This window comes from Euphorbia lathyris, chromosome 6, assembly GCF_963576675.1.
Source record: "Euphorbia lathyris chromosome 6, ddEupLath1.1, whole genome shotgun sequence".
In the NCBI taxonomy this organism is placed as follows: domain Eukaryota; kingdom Viridiplantae; phylum Streptophyta; class Magnoliopsida; order Malpighiales; family Euphorbiaceae; genus Euphorbia; species Euphorbia lathyris.
The window spans coordinates 4,447,934-4,465,617 of record NC_088915.1 but is presented as its reverse complement, the minus strand read 5'-3'; the positions used below and the strand labels follow the sequence as shown (position 1 = coordinate 4,465,617).

Genomic DNA, 17,684 nt, shown 5'->3' with positions numbered 1-17,684 from the left:
AGCTTGTTCGGGCCTCGTATAGGCTAAACGGACATGCTGCCCCGTTAAAAAGCAAAAAATGGCCAAATTAGGCCTAAACGGGCAGCCTGTCCGTTCCACCGTCGGTTGGAATGGGTAGGTCACTCTGCCCGTCCCACGGCGGAACGAGCCCAGCGTGCCGCCTGTTCCGCAGGTGGAACGGGCGGCGCGCCCTGCGCGTTCCGCTAGTGGAACGCTCGTACACAGGCCGAACGGGTAGTTCATCCGGTCGGCCTGCGCCGCCCGTTTAGGCCAAATCCGTAAAAAAAGTTTTCAAAATTTAAAAAACGAAATTTTAATTTAAATTTATATCGTAGGATTACCTCGTGTTCGAAATCATGGTCTTCGGGAATGTTCGGATCCGTTTTCGTCAAATTCGGGTTTTTAGGCTTGGGAGAGAAAAAAATTTGAGTTTTTGAAAAAAAATAATTAGGAGAGCATAAATGTGAAAAGGATGCTGTGGGCAATATACCCCATTTACCCTATTTTATTTCTCATATATATATATATATATTTTTTAATTTTGTAAAACAAAACGGTAGCGTTGGAATAGCGCCATTTCGTATTTCTACTTCAAAATAGGGGGTACTGAGGGTTGCTGAAACCATTTGTCGCTCGTCGCAGCTGCTGTAGGCAAGTTATTCAGAAGCTCTGAAGGCTCTGCTGTTTTTTTTCCCGCCCAACCCAAATGAGGGCCGCGACTCAACAATACACTCTCTAGCTTCACTCTTTGAACCCTAATTTCTCTATATTCAAATTCTTCTCCAACACTTTTAGGTATTTTCCCGTCCTCCAGGGTGAACCATGGTTGTTGTCGAAAATGATGAAACCGTAAGATCAATTGAAATAGAAGAAAGTGTTGAAGGTGGCATTGAAGAAGTTTTCAATGATTACTACTTCCAGAAGATCGGAAAACCGATTCCCATAGTTAATGGCGACTCTACTATTTTTGATTTACAATCTCTTCCAACTCGACCTCTTGCTGTCTCCGAGGTCCACCGTCTCATCTTTCTCGCACATCCCTCAGGTATTGTGGTATCTTGTTACGATGGTGGAATTTCATTTGTGGATTTTCTAATTCGGTGTTTTTTTTCAGGTTTTTTTGTAGCCAGAACCAAGGATGTTATGGATGCAGCGAAGGAGATTGAGGCTAAGGGCACTACTACTTCTATAGGGGACTTGAGTATCGCGAATGTTTCCATTGGGAAAGTTAGCATTCTTTCTCTTTCGTCGGATTCTTCTACCCTTGCTGCATGTGTTGATGCAGTTGTTCATTTTTTCGGTATTGATTCTCTTCTCAAAAAGGTAATGTTGATCATTTTTCTTCTTCTTTTTATTTGTCTGTTATTTTTTTCTTATCAAATAGTTGTGCCATTATATAGGACCTTAAGCCATTATCCTCTTGTTCACTGAGCGATTCAAGTGCTACTATCAAGGATATGCTATGGAGAAGTAGGGCGGACACTTCTTACCTTGTTCTTTCCGACCATGGAAAGTTATTTCTTGGTGCTCTTGGTGCTCCTCTTAAAGATGTAATGGATAATGTAGATGCTGGTATGCTGCTTGCCTCTTTCTTTCTAATATATATTGTGGCAATCATTTATAATCATTAGCTTTTAGTATGCTGTGTAAGTTGTTGATATTGCATCATTGAGGCTTTTGGACTTGTCGTTCACGGGAACACTGAGATACTCGTATTTTTGTATAATTTTAAAGCATATAACATTTACTCAATAGTGTTCATGTCCTTTTGGAAGGTGTAGTGTTGATGTATTATACTATATGTATACATAATTATATGTTGATTATTACAATTTCCTGAGGTAAGCCTTCTATAATACTGTCTCATGGAGCTACTTCTTCCAATTATGTGTTGTGGCAATTTTTCCCTTGTATTTTAATGAGTGACGAGTAATAAATGATTATTCTTATTTGATATATCTTTTGCTTTTGCTTACATGAGTTTTTCTGTTTGATAGTTGAATGGAGTTTAAAAGGGAAGTATATTGCTGTGGCAAGAGAGAATAATCTTCATATCTTCTCATCTAAATTTAAGGAAAGGCTGCGCATATCCTTGCCATTCAAGTTGTGGATTGGTGATACTGATGACAAATGCAGTGTAAAAGGTACTTCACTTCATGGTTTTTACTTCCAGTATCAAGTTATGTCTAATGTTTCTTACTGTTATTTTAGGTATTTATATGCATTTGAAAAAACATTCTATTGTTATAGGAATGTCCCTTTTGGCAACTATTGGTTGGCTAACTGAAGTGTTAAATTCCAGATCAATCTTTGAGATAATTTTTTTTTTTCTTTTGGGGTATTAATTGAAAGCAGAGTCAATGGATTAAGATTTGCATGTACTTTTCTCATGTTATTTTGAGTCTCTTGTCTGTTTGATTTTATTTACTTCTAATTTATTTTCTTTTTAATTTGAAACTAAGATATTTCCTGAATAACTTTCACCAGTGGATTCTATCAGGTGGGTATGCCCTGATAGCATTGTTTTGGGATGCTTTCAACAGCTTGAAGATGGCAAGGAGGAAAATTACTTTATCCAAGTAATCAAGAGCAAAGATGGCAGAATTACTGATGTATGTAAATCATATCCCTGCACTGAAAAAGGATTGGATATAGTTTTAATTCTATTTTTCTGTATGTCAACACTTGCTACTGCTTTTTTGATTTTATCCTTGAACCAATGCTATCCTAAATTTGGTTTAGTTTGTAACTTCGTATAAATTTTGTTTTCCTGCTTTTATTGACATTGTTGGTAGTTTTTACTCAATTGAATCACCAATGGAACTTGGTGGACATAAGAACTAATAAACTGCATAAGGCTATGTAGATTCTTGTTCTGGAGTTCATGTTAACTTATTCAAGTGTATAACATCTACCAGGATATAACTTGAATGTGGTCCGAGATATACTTCTTAGAGCTTTCTTTAGAAGTTGGGATGTCTTAGGTGTTTTATGGTACTTGCATTTGGCTTAGCTTGATAGTTATTTGGACAGTAGTGGTGCTCAAACTGGTTCATTATGCCAGATGGAGACAATTCAAGTGAAAGTATAGCAAGCCGATCTGCCAAGCAGATCCACCAGATTAACGTAATATTCATGTTTTGAATGCTACTCTTTGTTGGTGTTTGTGTGAGACATCATCTGATCTCTATTCTTAAAATGCCTGTAGTTCACATATGTTTGAATTTGCCACTATTTTGCAGTTGAGGATTGATGATATCTACCTGCTTTTCCTCCTTATCATCTTCGTCTTTCTTTATTTTATGTGATTGGCCATTTATTTTGGTTCCATGTACTCAGCAAAGTACATGGACAAATAAGAGGCTATTCTTTTGGTTAATAGTGGATAGGACAAAGTAGAGGGAGAGAATTTGACTTGATTTCACGGTTTTATATGATGGTTCATGTTAGCCGACCCCTAATCATTTCGGGACTAAGACTTTGTTGTTGTTGTTGTTGTTAATAGTGTCCATTTATTTGTAGGCTTACAACAATTCGACATTGACAAAAATCTCTTGCAGGCTTCTTCCAAGCTATCTGTCTTATCATTCTACGATATGTTTTCTGGCCTCATTGACGACATTGTGCCCTATGGAAGTGGACCTTACTTGTTCCTGAGCTATTTAAAGCAATGGTATATGGTGGTGATCTCATACTGTGAAGTTGAATACTTGATGTTTCATTTTATAATTTTTTATTGTACCCTCAATTGGGAAGTTCATTGGTAGATTCTCGTACAAAGTGTTTGTAGTACTTTAAATAGTAGATGTATGATTCTTGCTGTCATGTAACTATTAATGTCTTGTTCCATTATTTTAAATAGATGGTTACCTTATTTGACCCTTCTATATGTTTTATATAATTGCAGTGGTATTGCTATTACAGCGAATAGGAAGAATACTGATCGGCACATTATGTTGCTCCATTGGTCACAACAGGATGACACAAGTGAAGTTGGAGTTATTGAAATTGACCGTGACATGTGGATTCCGAGGATTGAACTTCAAGGTGCTCCAATTTGTATTAATCTGACTGAGGGTCTGAACCGCTCATGTCAAATGCATATAATCATCATAAATTTTTAGAAGACAATATTTGATGCCTGCATTTTTACATAGAGATAACTAGTTTGTGTAGATCGATTAGATCATCAGACTGCTTTACAACTATAATTTACTAAATCTCTGACTGATCAATAACGCATCATGGCAGAACACACAGATTTAACTTGTATGTTCAAGGTGCTTAAAGTTGTATACTGTTTTAGCAACTGAGAATTGAGGTGTGCTTTGATAGTTGATCTGTGGAATAAACTTTTAGTTTTTGGAGCTGCTTAAGCTGCTTTTGCATTTCAGTTGTCCATCAGTCGTGTTGAATTGTGGAGTCATTGCTTAAAAATACAAACTTTCAGGTAGTGGTAATGATTTCAAAGTGCTCTTATTGCAGGTAATGGTGATGATGACATGATCTTGGGGCTTTGTGTTGATAATGTCTCTCTCTATGAAACAGTCAGAGTTGAGGAGAAAGAGCTTTCACCATCTTGTGCTCTTTTCTGTGTCACTCTTGAGGGGAAGCTTGTTATATTTTATTTTGCTAGGTAGTTTTTTATGGTATTCTTTTTTCTCAATCTAAACATCATGAGGCTTTATTCCGGTTAACTAGAAATATATCAGCCACTGAATTGATTTTTACTGTAGTGCCTCAGGACCTACTATTTCACCTGAAGCTGATTCTTCCCTTTGTGATGAGGAAGAGGATTCTTTGCCAGATGTAGCTGCAGGACACACTCCATTGCATTTGGGGGAACGAACATTTGATCAAGTTGCTTTGGGTTCTCAACTGAATGATGTGAGCAAATGGGAACCAAACATGATTACAGGAAATGAAATTCTCACAAAGACAGACCTAATACCTTCTAGTAAGAGTGAGAATTCAATGAATGTAGTTGTTCCAGGGATATTCCATAAAGATGTTATTAGCGAAGGGCACAATGTGGAATCTCTGCTAAACTTAAAGCCTTCTGCAGCTGATGGCAAAGACAAAGTTCCTGTCTCTGAACTCTTCCAAGGTCTAGCTGGTCAACAAAAAGATGTTTTTGGGCAGCAAGGCACACAGTTAGAGCAGTCGTCTTTGAAGAATTCACTTAAGCATCCCAGCATAGCAGAAGCTGAAAAAATTACTGAACTCAAACCTTCTAGAGTTGCTTTTTTAGAGAAAGCTCCTACATTCCCTAGCCAATCAAGGGGTAGGGACTTGGAAAAAAGTGCTGACCTCCCTAAGGCTTCTTTGAATCATATTACTTCAACTGCTTTACAAAGTTCCTCAACTCAGCCATGGTCAAGTGGAAAGCCAATATTTTCAGGTGGATCTGACAGCAGACCCTTTTTTAGTTCGAGTTCAAGTCAAGGACTTAAATCAGATAATGCTGGCAATAGTTTTGAGACTGGATTTTTTTCTGCACCCCTTGCTGGAAAACCATTTCTCCCAAAGGATTCAATTGGTGAATCTCCATCAACGAATATTTCTGTGAGCCAAACCCAGATTGTAGGACCAAAAGCTTCAATGAGGACAGGCAAAATTGACTCATTGCCTTCCATTCGTAGCTTGCAGTTACCTTCTCAGGAAATTTCTGATTTTGGAAGGTCTACAAACTATAAGTCTTATTCTTCAAAAGAATCCCACAGAGCTATATCAGCATCAAGTTCTGAGCCACATTTATCAAGACAATTTGGAAATGTATGACGTGATTTCTAATCTCTTTTATTTCCTGACTCATTTGGAATTTTTTATTTATCTTTTCTTTGTCTATGCAAAATTGAGATCTGGTAGTATAAGGTTATAGTTACAAGAATCTAACCCTCTGTAGATCTTTTCTTTCTTTTTGCTTTTCTTCTTTCTGTTTTAAAATGCATTTACTGCTGATGTACTGAAATGTTACGGTTTCATCTCTGTGTATTTAAGCTGTCTATGTGATATGGTATGGGTGTTTGCTTTTATATTCTATTAGGTTGTTGCTATTTGTCTCCATGTATTGTACTTTACTTGAAAATGCAACACTCTCTCTTTCAGATCAAAGAGATGACTAGCGAATTGGATACACTTCTAGAATCTATTGAAAGACCAGGTGGCTTCAGGGATGCCTGCACTGTTTCAAAGAGGATTTCGGTTGAAGCTTTGGAGGAGCGCATGAAAACACTTTCTGGAAAATGCCGAACATGGAAGGTAAAACTCATATTAATAGTTCATTATTGTGAAACTCCTAGTTCCTTCTTATTCTTACAAATGTAGCTTTAGATTGTTCATTGTATAGTTATTGGGTTCCTTCATTTGGTGCTATATTTTCTGTAATATCAATCCTATGATAATTTGGAAAAGAAATTTTCATTGCTGAAAGACAATGCTCACTAAATTAATTTTTATGGACCTAACTAGTGATCCCAAATTAAATTATCATAATGTGGTCTTGATGCTTGATGCCTGCTGCAACCCTTTGGAGGATTTTGGAAGCCTACTCATTGCCTAGCATTGATGTCACGATTATAGATAGGGATTATTTAGGTATTATTAGGTGGTTAATTGTTTTTCATAGGATTGATATTAATTCTTGGACGTGGCGATAAATTTCCTCCTTGCAAAAGTGTAGGTAATGATAAGTCCTTGCACACCAACCCCTTGAGCTAATATTACTCTCTCCTAATCTTGTCATCTTGGTGTATTATCATTCTGGTGTTACTTTTCTTCTGGAACTTATTGGAAGAACGCTTTTGTTTATGATTTCTTTCAGTGGTATATGCTTTTTTTTTTATCCTTAGGTCTTAGCTGTTTCGTATTTGTTAGGTGATTTCTGAGCTTACATTGTATATTTGACTTCTTAATTCCGATTTTGTAGAGCCTGATGGATGGTCAGCTTGAAGAGACCCAGAACCTTCTTGATAAAACTGTACAAGGTATTCATTGCTTATCATACATGTATTTTGTGACAAGTAGATTCTGTTATGTGAATATAAAAGCTTTAAAAAATCTTAACAAAGAGATTTATAACGTGAATTTTGAGTTGTGTGGAATTCCCTGTTTATTTAACAGTCTTCTAAATCTGCTATTGTCTGAGGTTTTAAATAGTTCTTATACAATTGGTGTAATGAATCTTGCATATGGTTATAGCTGTACTTCTGTTATCAAATACTCAATAGTATGATGCTTGTTTGTTATAGGACATAAACTTTGGACTTTAGTGGGTTCTAGTCTACTGATTCTCATGTTGCTGAAATTGTTGACAGAAGCATTGTCTAGCATTTTGACCATTATTTATTCATTTGGGGGTTGAGAAGAAAAATTGAAAATCTTTGGACTCAAGTGGGTTCGGATCAGTAATACTCATTCACTTATTATCATTCACTCATTCACTTTAGTCCGAAACAACATGGACACCGGGATGAAAAGTCATGTTGTTTGGCTCAATAGAGTTAGTCTCTGCTTTTGAGTAGAGAGGGAAGAATATTTTCCTGTGGGGGTCAAGTTCATGCTCCATTGATCTTTCTATCTTTGCCTTTGTGTTCTGTTCTGTTCATAGATTCTAGTGTGTAAGAATATCAATTCAATTCTATATTTCCTATTTCTTCTGTGTTCGGTTTCTATCATGTTGTTTGGCTCAATTCTATATTTCAATGATCGTTGCCTCCAATCTTGCTCTCTCTAACCCCACCTAATCACCAGTCCGCAGATTCACCATATATTCATTGGTGGTGTATAGTGACATTCTGAAAGCCTGAATGAAACTGTGCTTTTAACACAGTTAATGGCTTTTACTTTTCATCAGCTCATTCAGCATTTCAAAATGTTGAACTTGAAGGCTCTCTGTACTAGATTGTGGTTTTACGATTTGGAGTTTTAAATAATTTAACATTTACGGTTCCCAAATTAATGTTCTGCTTTCAGTTTTGGCAAGGAAGATATACATGGATGGCATTGTTAAACAAGCCACTGATAGCAAGTACTGGGAACTCTGGGATCGCCAAAAGTTGGGTTCTGAATTTGATCTGAAGAGGCGACGTATATTGAAATTAAATCAGGTCCAATTGCTTTGTTTTTAACATGTGAGCTTAATCCAATATTAGCTTGAAATTCATTTAAATGCTATATCCCATTTCCAATTGCAGGTTTTGACCAATCAGTTAATTGAATTGGAGAGGCATTTTAATACCCTTGAACTCCAGAAGTTTGGTGAAAATGCTGGAGCTCATACAGGTCGGAGAGCTTTCCATAGTAGATATGAGCCTTCAAGGTATAGTAAATCTTAGTTGTCTATATGATAATCAAACTTTGGGCATAAGTCACCAATGCAGAAAAGAAGTAAAATTTCTGAAGCATGCCGTCAGGCAGTTATATTTATCTGGCATATGCTAACATATGATTTTGTCATGTGACCGAAGGTCACGGGTTCGAGTCTTCGGAGCGGCCTCTTGCCAAAAAAAATTGGCAAGGGAAGGCTTGCCCCCAGTACACCCTTGTGGTGGGACCCCTCCCCGGACCCTCGCTTAGCGGGGACGCGTAATGCACCCCACCCCACCCCACCACCACCACATACTAACATATGATTTTGTGTTATATAACGATTGCTAGTTCTTACCGACAAAGTAACTGAATTGTAAAGAAATATGTCTGGTCAAAATCTCTAAATTAATGACAAAATGTTGTGTTTGCAGACAAATTCAGTCCCTGCGTAGTTTACATAACACAACAAATTCACAACTAACAGCTGCTGAGCAGCTTTCAGAATGCCTTACAAAACAGATGGAAGTACTGAGAATACAATCACCTGTTAAACAAAAGAATGTAAAGCAGGAACTGTTTGAATCAATTGGAATCCCCTATGATCCCACTTTCAGTTCTCCAGATGCTATGAAAGTTCGTGATTCCTCTCCATCGAAGAAACTTTTAGTTTCTGGCTCTGCTGTTAACAAATCTCAGTCCAGAAGACGCCTGTCAAGTGCTATGAAAAGTTCTGATTCTGAAACTGCTAGGAGAAGGAGAGAATCATTGGATCAGGTGAGTTCTTTTCAAATCTCTCCTGATTTTTGTTTACTCTGTAGTTTTCTGCCAATAGTCAGTCCTAGTCTGGTACTTATTTCCGAAACTAGTTCGCTTTGTTGGATGGTTAAGTTTTGGACATATTGTATCACTTGAGCAATATGACGTAGACCATTAACATTTACTGCCCTAACAAATAATGGGTCAATAACTGCATTGCCTAATTGCAATTTAGAATGGGGGATTAACTGAGATATATTTGGGTTTGGTTATCTGTATACACACACACACACGTTTACTACCTCTTATTATCATTTCATTTTTGTTCTGACAATTAAGATCTTATGAATGAAAGTAATTTCTAGTATCTATGAACAAAAAATTGGTTATTTTGGTTACTATTTGAGAGATAACCAAACAGATTACTTGAAAAAAAAGAAAATCTAGCACCTAATTCCTGAACTTATTCTTAAATTGATCAAAATTTGTCAGTTAGGAACTGAATACTGCTTACCTTCACCTGGAATTGGCTTGGTCAGGCGATGTACTTGCTGGGACCAATTAGGCTTCTGTTACATCACTTATAAACTGGAGGCCTAATATACAAATAACCCCCTGAATTTGTCCAAATGTTGCAACTGCCCCCTCCAACTTTCAATTGTAACAACTTACCCTCAAACTTGTCCAATTGTAACAACTTACCCCTTAAACTTGTCCAATTGTAAAACACAACCCCAAATTGCTGACATGGACTGCAATTGAAGAAACACGTGAAATACAAAATCTGCAACGCTCGTGGAGTATGATAATCAGATCTTTGGCGTGATACGAATCCGAGAAATTTTTTTACGGTTGCTTCAAATACGGGGTAAAAAAGTTCCCAATTTGGGGTTATGTTATATAATTGGACAAGTTTAAGGGGTAAGTTGTTACAATTGAAAGTTGAGGGGGCAGTTGTAACATTTGGATAAGTTCAGGGGGTTATTTGTGTATTAGGCCTAAACTGGATCAACAACTTTGCCTAGTTGCAGTGTTCAATTAGAAGATTTACTGATAATTATAATCCTGATACTTTTTCTGATAGAAGTGACTTTTTCTCTCTTAAATTAGGGTAATTAATTGCAGATTGTTAGTGATTTGGTTGTAACTTTTAAGTTCATTCTTCCAGTAGTTAAGAGGGTTCCAATAGATTGTATACAAATATTTACGTTTGTTGTTTTTCTTGAACTCATTGTAGAGCTGGGCTAGTTTTGAGCCCACAAAAACAACTATAAAGCGGGTGCTTTTGCAAGAAAGTCCAAAGACAGGTACAAATACATCTTCCCTGAAGAATAGGCATCAATTTGACCTTTCTGCTGAGGATAGATCAGCTCGTCTGATGTCTCCTCCAACGGTCATGAACCAGTTTGGAAACAGAGGTGAGTCTTGTTTAGAGAAAAGGTTTTCCATGTATGTCCGGCATCACCATGATAAGATATGATAAACAGTAGCTGATAGATAATGTGTTTTTGAAAAGAGTTTATTTAATTTTGCAGGAATTCAGCATGCACCACCCGAACAGGCTTTTGGTGCAAAGACTAGTCCATCTAATTGGGGTAATGCCTCTCTACCACCATCTCAACAACTCACAACTCAAGCTTCAGGGTTGAGATCTTCAGTATTAGCATCCCAATCAGCGTTTACTACTGGACACACTGGGAGTTTTGCTGCAGATAAATCAAGTGATAAGATTATTAGAAGACCCGATAATGTATTGATCAACGAGACCAAGTCTTTTCAGCAATCTGAAGCTGCTTCACACAAAAAATCATCCTTCTCAATGGAATTTCCTGCACAGATACCAGTGTTGACAAAACCAAGTGAAATGCTTAATTCTGGTGTCAAGGGGAATGTGCTAACAAATATAACAGCGGATACAAAAGGTACATTTACCAAATCATTTTCTCTTCAAACTGCTGCTGCTCCAGTTGATCCCTCTCATTTTGGAGAAGTTCCCCGCTTCAGTATTACGGCTAGCAAAAGCCAGTCTAGTGGAAAATCATCTTTTTCTCAGGCATTCTCAACGTCACTTTCAGTTCCTTCGTCCAATACTGGGTCTTCTGTTTTTAATCTATCTTCAAGTACACTATCCAACTCAGCTGCTATGCCTTTTGGCATGTCTATGGGTAGTTCGAAAGCCGACACTGGTGCTAAACAAATAGTTTCTTTAACTCCATCATCAGTTTCTTCTCCTGTTTTTCCTTCTAGTTCTTTCTCTCTTCAATCTGGTTCTACCAAAACACCCTCTCCTGTTGATACAACTCATTTATCGTCAATATCCGAGTCTCTTAAAACACAAGTTCAACTTCCTCCAGCAACTGCTTCACTAACTCCACCTTCATCATCTGATTCCTCTAAACCAGTACTTCAACCCGCAACAGTAAAAACTTCAGCCTCTGCTGATTCAACATCTACTGTGACAACAGAGCCTCCTAAAGCACAGCTGCAACATTTCGCGGATAAAGCTAGCTCAAGAACAGATGTGGATACTGATACAACAGCTCTTCAGGCACCTGAACCTCCTGGTTTTAGTTTGAAGGTTGAGCCTCCGGTGTCATCTTCCCCAAGAACTGAAACGTCAACTGCTTTGAAAGTTGAGCATGCAGTGTCATCTGCTCCTAGAACTGAAATTTCAACTTTGGGATCTGGAATTCAGCCCAGTTCGAACAGCATGACAGGTCCGGGAACTGGTTTAGGGTTGAACATGCAACCTGATGCACGTGGCCTTTTCAGTGCATCACTAACTTCTGATAGTGCCGCACCTGGGGGAAGTGCAAACTTGGATGTTCCAGAAGTTACTGAAGAAGATGAAATGGAGGAGGAGGCTCCTGAGACTAACCAGACAAATGGAATTAGTTTGGGGAGCCTTGGAGGTTTTGGTCTTGGCTCGACCCCTAGCCCAAATGTTCCTAAAGCAAATCCGTTTGGTAATCCATTTGGTACTATAGGAACCAATCAAGCTAGCTCTCCGTTTTCAATGTCTGTACCTAGTGGAGAACTATTTCGACCTGCATCATTCAGCTTTCAATCTCCACAGCCCGCACAACCATCTCCGCCACAAAACCTTGGTGCAGTTTCTGGTGGTTTTGGTTCTGGAGCTGTTGGTCAAGCTCCTGCACCTACATTTGGCCAACCTGCACAGATTGGAGCAGGACAAGCAGCACTAGGATCAGTTCTCGGTTCTTTTGGGCAGTCGAGACAATTTGGCGCTGGTTTACCTGGTGGCTTTGCTAGTACTAGTTCAATGGGTGGCTTTTCAAGTGCTGCTGCCACAGGTGGTGGATTTGCAACAGTTGCTTCTAATAGGGGTGGCTTTGCTGGTTTGGCCTCAGCTGGTGGTGGTTTTGGTGGAGCTGCTTCAGGTGGTAGTGGTGGATTTGCTGGAGCTGCTTCTGGTGGTGGTGGATTTGCTGGAGCTGCTGCTTCTGGTGGTGGAGGTGGATTCGCAGGAGCTGCTTCTGGTGGTGGGGGGTTTGCCGGAGCTGCTTCTGGTGGTGGAGGTGGATTTGCTGGAGCTGCTTCTGGTGGTGGGGGTTTTGCCGGAGCTCCATCTGGTGGTGGATTTGGTGCACCAGGTAATATCATTTGATTGGGATAAAGACCAAATTTAATCCTAACGTTTTAAAAGACGTGCAGATTTAACTGTAACGTATGAAATAGTGCAAATTTAACCCTAACATTTTCCAGCAAGATTAACATGATAAAAGAAAAATCTGCACTACGTATAATTTAATGACTTTTTTTTAGCAAACTGGCTAAAAATTTACTTTGTTATTAATATAGTTACAAAAAACCAACATGAAATGTACGAAACTGCTACATTTTATCGACAAACTTGTTTGGAAGGTCTGATATGATAGTTAAATAACAGTTAAACCAGTCTTTTCAAATTTTCGATAGCGTGGGCTTAAGGTCAAATTTCATATGTCAGAGCTAAATCTGTACTTTGCTTGAAATGTTAGGATTGAATTTGTTCCTTATCCCTATTTGATTTCTCAACTTATCTATTCTTAGCTTTGATGGCTATGAGGGAATTACTGATTTCTTTTTGTAATGGTGTAGCAGGAGGATTCGGGGGTTTCGGTAACCAACCGAGTGGTTTTGGTAACCAACCTGGGTTCTCAGCTTTTGGTGGTAATTCCGGAGGCAACCAACAAGGAAGTGGCGGTTTCTCGTCATTTGGGGGCAGCGGTAAACCTTCGGAACTCTTCACACAGATGAGAAAATAGAGTTGACATATTCTCACTGCTTGAAAAAATGTTGAACATGTAAAAGCCGGTTGACTAATTCAAGGTTTGTCCTTTATTGTACATATCTATAGATAATTAATTTAACTAATGGTTCAACAACAACAACAAAGCCTTAGTCCTTAGTCCCGAAATGATTCGGGATCGGCTAACATGAACCGTCATACGAAACCGTGAAATCAAGTCGTAGTATTCTAATTGATTCTTTTAGAATTTTTAAAAAACCAAACTAATCAATAAGGCATTTCGGTTGTTATTGTCATCGACAATAGTTTTAGAAGTCTAGTTTATGATTATGTTTTTCATTTACAGCCATATAAAGAACAATGGATAAGCGGAACTGATACTGAACCTTGGTAGGCTTGGCTCGGCTAGAGAATCGAAGAGATCGGGCTTGGTTTATGCTCGAAGCTCGCCGAGTCTTGTAATTTTAAGCTCGGTTTGAGCTTGAAGCTCGATTAGTCTATAATTTTTGTCTTGGTTTGAGCTCGAGATAGGCTCATACTCGAGAAAAGCTCTCGAGCAGCTTGATTTTAATTTATTCAATTGTATCTGATTTATAGGAATGATGCAGGTATATAATGACCTGTATTTAGTGCATTTCATCCATGTATTTTGTGGTTTGCAAGAGCTTATATGTAAATGAAATGATCCAATATTTATGTCCTTTGTATAATCACAATGTACTTTACATCATGAAAATCGTTAGGTAAATTACATATAAGTGTATTTAGGTAAATTACATACGTGGTGTATAACATTTGTCATATTTCATAATTTGGTGTACAACCTTCAATTTTGCGCTCAAAAGTGTACAATCTTTTAGTGACTTTCCACTAAAATATATAACCGGTAATTGTGATTGGTTAATGTGAAGTTAACACGCCACGTCAGCAATTTGACCTTCTTAAAAGTTAAGCTAACCGGTCAATATGACACGTTAGCAATTTGACCTTCTTAAAAGTCAGAGTTGCTGATGTGTCATATTGACCGGTCAGCTTTTAACTTTTAAGAAGGTCAAATTGCTGACGTGACGTGTTGACTTCACATTAATCAATCACAATTACCGGTTATACATTTTAGTGGAATGTCACTAAAAGATTGTACACTTTTGAGTGCAAAATTGAAAGTTGTACACCAAATTATGAAATATGACTTTTAAGAAGGTCAAATTGCTGACATGGTACGTTGATTTAGCATTGACCGGTCACAATTACCCGCTGTACGTTCTAGTGAGAGATCACTAAAAGGTTATACATTTTTATGTACAAAATTGAAGGTAGTACATCAAAATATAAAAAAATGATAAAAACTGTACACCATATATGTAATTTACCCTTCGTATCTTCTGTTTGTATGACTTGGCTTGTTTTCACTATGGGTGTTCAAAATTCTAACCAATTCAAGGATCCAACCCAATCCAACACCCAAATATCTAGTTTATTGGTTTATTTATTATATTGGATAGTTATAACCAAACCAATAGAAAAATTTCACATGGATAAAATAATTTAACCGGTTAATTAACCAATCCAAACTAAAAAAAAACCCAACATTTTTAAAATGCATCCAAAACTTTTTTTTCTAACAATTACGGTTCAAGGTAAGCTCAAACTAAATGACCAAAACAATACTACGTAAAGTCATGGAATTCAAAATAATTTTTTTATTTTGTATTTATTTAGTTACTCGATGTTTAATGGGTAAATTACACCTATGGCCATTTTAGGGGTGTGTATCGGTATAAAACCGAATTGAACCGAATCAAAAAAACCGAATAACGAAATGATCAAAATAATTCACACCGATATCGAACCGAATAATAGGTAAAACCGAACCAAAATATACGGTTCAGTTCGGTTTAAACCGAACAAACTGGATTAAGTTAAAAATTAAAAATAAAAATTACTATATTTTCTCATTAAATTTACCTCAACAACAACAAAAGTTGAAATACTTTTAAAATATATATATATATTGGGTTCTTATCTCAATAATAATAATAAAAAATTAAACTTGTAAAATCAAATATATGTGTGTATATATATAAAAGAATGTAAAATATATGTAATTCGGTGCGGTTTGGTTTTTTTACACTTTGTCAAACCGAACCGAACCGAAATAGACTTATAATTAAAATCGATACCGAACCGAATTGTTAAAAAAACCGAACTGAAAAACCGAATTCAATCAGTTTGGTTCGGTATACAGTTTAAACCGCACCGATGCACACCCCTAGGCCACTTAACTTTGCTCATTTTCACAATTTGGCCCCTAAACTTTAAAACATAACATAAAAGTCACTTAACTTTTACATTTTTTTTACATTATGGCCATTAAACTTCAATCAATACCTCAAAATAAAAAATTTAAAGGATTAATAATAATCTAATAAACTTTAATTCTTCAAAAATTTTGTTTTGAGACTATTTAAACGTTGTTTGGTTAGGAGAGAGAAAGCTATTTAAATGACGATTTTGGAAAATAAAAAGTGTGGTTTCATAGTAAATATCATTCTAAACAACTCTAAAGCTAAATGGTTATACCGTAAATATGAGTAAAGTTCAGTGGCCATGAGTGTAATTTACCTGATATTTAATTAGTGAATGATTAGATATTTAGCTATTGAAATATTTGATGCTTTTCGTATTTAATTAACATGATATTTAATTTTATGGTAATTAATAGATTAATTAAATATCTAATTTGATATTTAAACACAATTATTGATATTTAATTTGAATCACTTTATAAGAATACTTTACATTAATATATAAGAAAAAAAGTAAACGTTCCAGGAGCAAAATTTACAAGATTAGGAAGATAAAAATATGAAAAATTAAATATAATAAAATTAAAATTGAAGATATTCAAAAATCAGATTTAATATTGATTGAAAATAAATAAATTAAATTACTTAACCTGATTAAAATAATATGTAATATGTTTGGTGAAATTAATTTATAGATTGGTGGTTAATAACCAATCCAAACCAAAACCAATTCAATACAATTTTATAGAGTTTTTATGGATTGGATTGGTTATTTACAACAAATCCATGGAATGAATTGGTTAGGTTTTTTTTTCCAATAACTATTGGATTGATCCATGAACACCCATAGTTTTCACAATCCAAATAGTTTACCGATTTAATATCCCTGTAACATTTACCTTCAATTTCTTGACTTGAAGCAACTCAGTTCCTAATTAAACATGGTGCAAGTCAGTGGCGAATACAGAATTGGTTGGTTTGGAGGCTGATTTTACACGTGCATGTGTAAAAGATTATTTTTTTGCTAAATCAAATTTGTTCATTTTTTTCCGTATATATACGTGTACTGAGTTGTCAAGAACAAAATTTTTAAGTACTAATGTAAATTTCTCAAAATTAAGCTAGATTATAAATTGTCTAATAAAAAAAATGATTTAGGTGGATGGTCTAATAGGTAAAAAAAATTAGAAATTTGGATTTGAGAAGGGCATGACGTACCAAAAAAAATTAAAAATTTGGATTTAAGCGTGCTAATTCAGCAGTCCATCAAAATTTCTTAGAGACGGGGCTGGAACCATCTCAGATTGGGTAACTAAATACAACTTCAATGAGTTAATTTACTCAATCAAAGTTTTAGGTCAAATACCCAATTAAAATTTAATCAAATCACCAATTTAACATCCTACAACGTTAAATTTTGTAAAGACAGGATCGGAACAATTGGAACAATCTCTGGTCATACTGGTTCCAGCGGCTGGAGGACTCTCCCCGTATGTATCCATCCCTGTTGCAGATATGCCTGTTAACGTGTTGGGTATGGGAATAGGTACACAACTTTTCTATTCACTCAGATCAAATTTCGTTTCCACATAGGTGGAGGCTGCGGAGTTGTTCTAGGCCTTGGGTGGGGGTTTGGAGCTGCCTTTGGTCTATATCCAAATTTTTTCAATAATATCAAATTTAGAGAAGAAAGGGAAAGAAAATGTGAAAACACACACCAAAAAAAAAAAAGAAACGGATAACGTGAAAACGGAAAAAACGTAAAAAACAACAAAAAAAAAACATGGAAAAAATGAATTAGACGGAAACCGACAAGCAAATATATCTTCTTTCCTTTTTTCCAAATTTAGATAGAGTATTTTTTTTTTCTTATACTAAATTTTAAAGGTATTTCAAAATCGAACGAGGCAAGACGGTTAGCGTAGTGAAGGCTCCTTCTTTTAGAAGATCGGATGGCACAAAGAAAGCAGCTAACTAAGTAGATTCTGTTCACTCCTCAATAGAATCTGAATCAGGAGATGTCGATCTTGTCCGTCGGGATTGAACCGTCGTTGTGCTTG

General features: G+C 36.5%; 1 protein-coding gene across 4 annotated transcripts; it reads left to right on the top strand.

Annotated features, from left to right (window-relative positions):
• Window positions 1-613: 613 nt before the first annotated feature.
• LOC136232373 (nuclear pore complex protein NUP214) lies at window positions 614-14,185 on the top strand. Of its 4 annotated transcripts, XM_066021488.1 has the most exons (18): window positions 614-1,045; window positions 1,115-1,323; window positions 1,401-1,572; window positions 1,998-2,144; window positions 2,488-2,612; window positions 3,561-3,673; window positions 3,908-4,047; window positions 4,486-4,636; window positions 4,737-5,775; window positions 6,109-6,261; window positions 6,929-6,986; window positions 7,975-8,108; window positions 8,196-8,320; window positions 8,742-9,084; window positions 10,304-10,484; window positions 10,602-12,680; window positions 13,168-13,296; window positions 13,665-14,185. In XM_066021488.1, exons 1-18 carry the CDS (start codon window positions 823-825, stop codon window positions 13,670-13,672), a joined length of 5,529 nt encoding a protein of 1,842 aa, XP_065877560.1. In that variant the 5' UTR covers window positions 614-822; the 3' UTR covers window positions 13,673-14,185. The 4 variants fall into 4 exon arrangements, with proteins under 4 accessions (XP_065877560.1, XP_065877559.1, XP_065877558.1 ...); XM_066021487.1 differs by lacking the exon at window positions 13,665-14,185 and having other exon boundaries at window positions 13,171-13,397; XM_066021486.1 differs by lacking the exon at window positions 13,665-14,185 and having other exon boundaries at window positions 13,168-13,397.
• The last annotated feature ends 3,499 nt before the right edge of the window (window positions 14,186-17,684 follow it).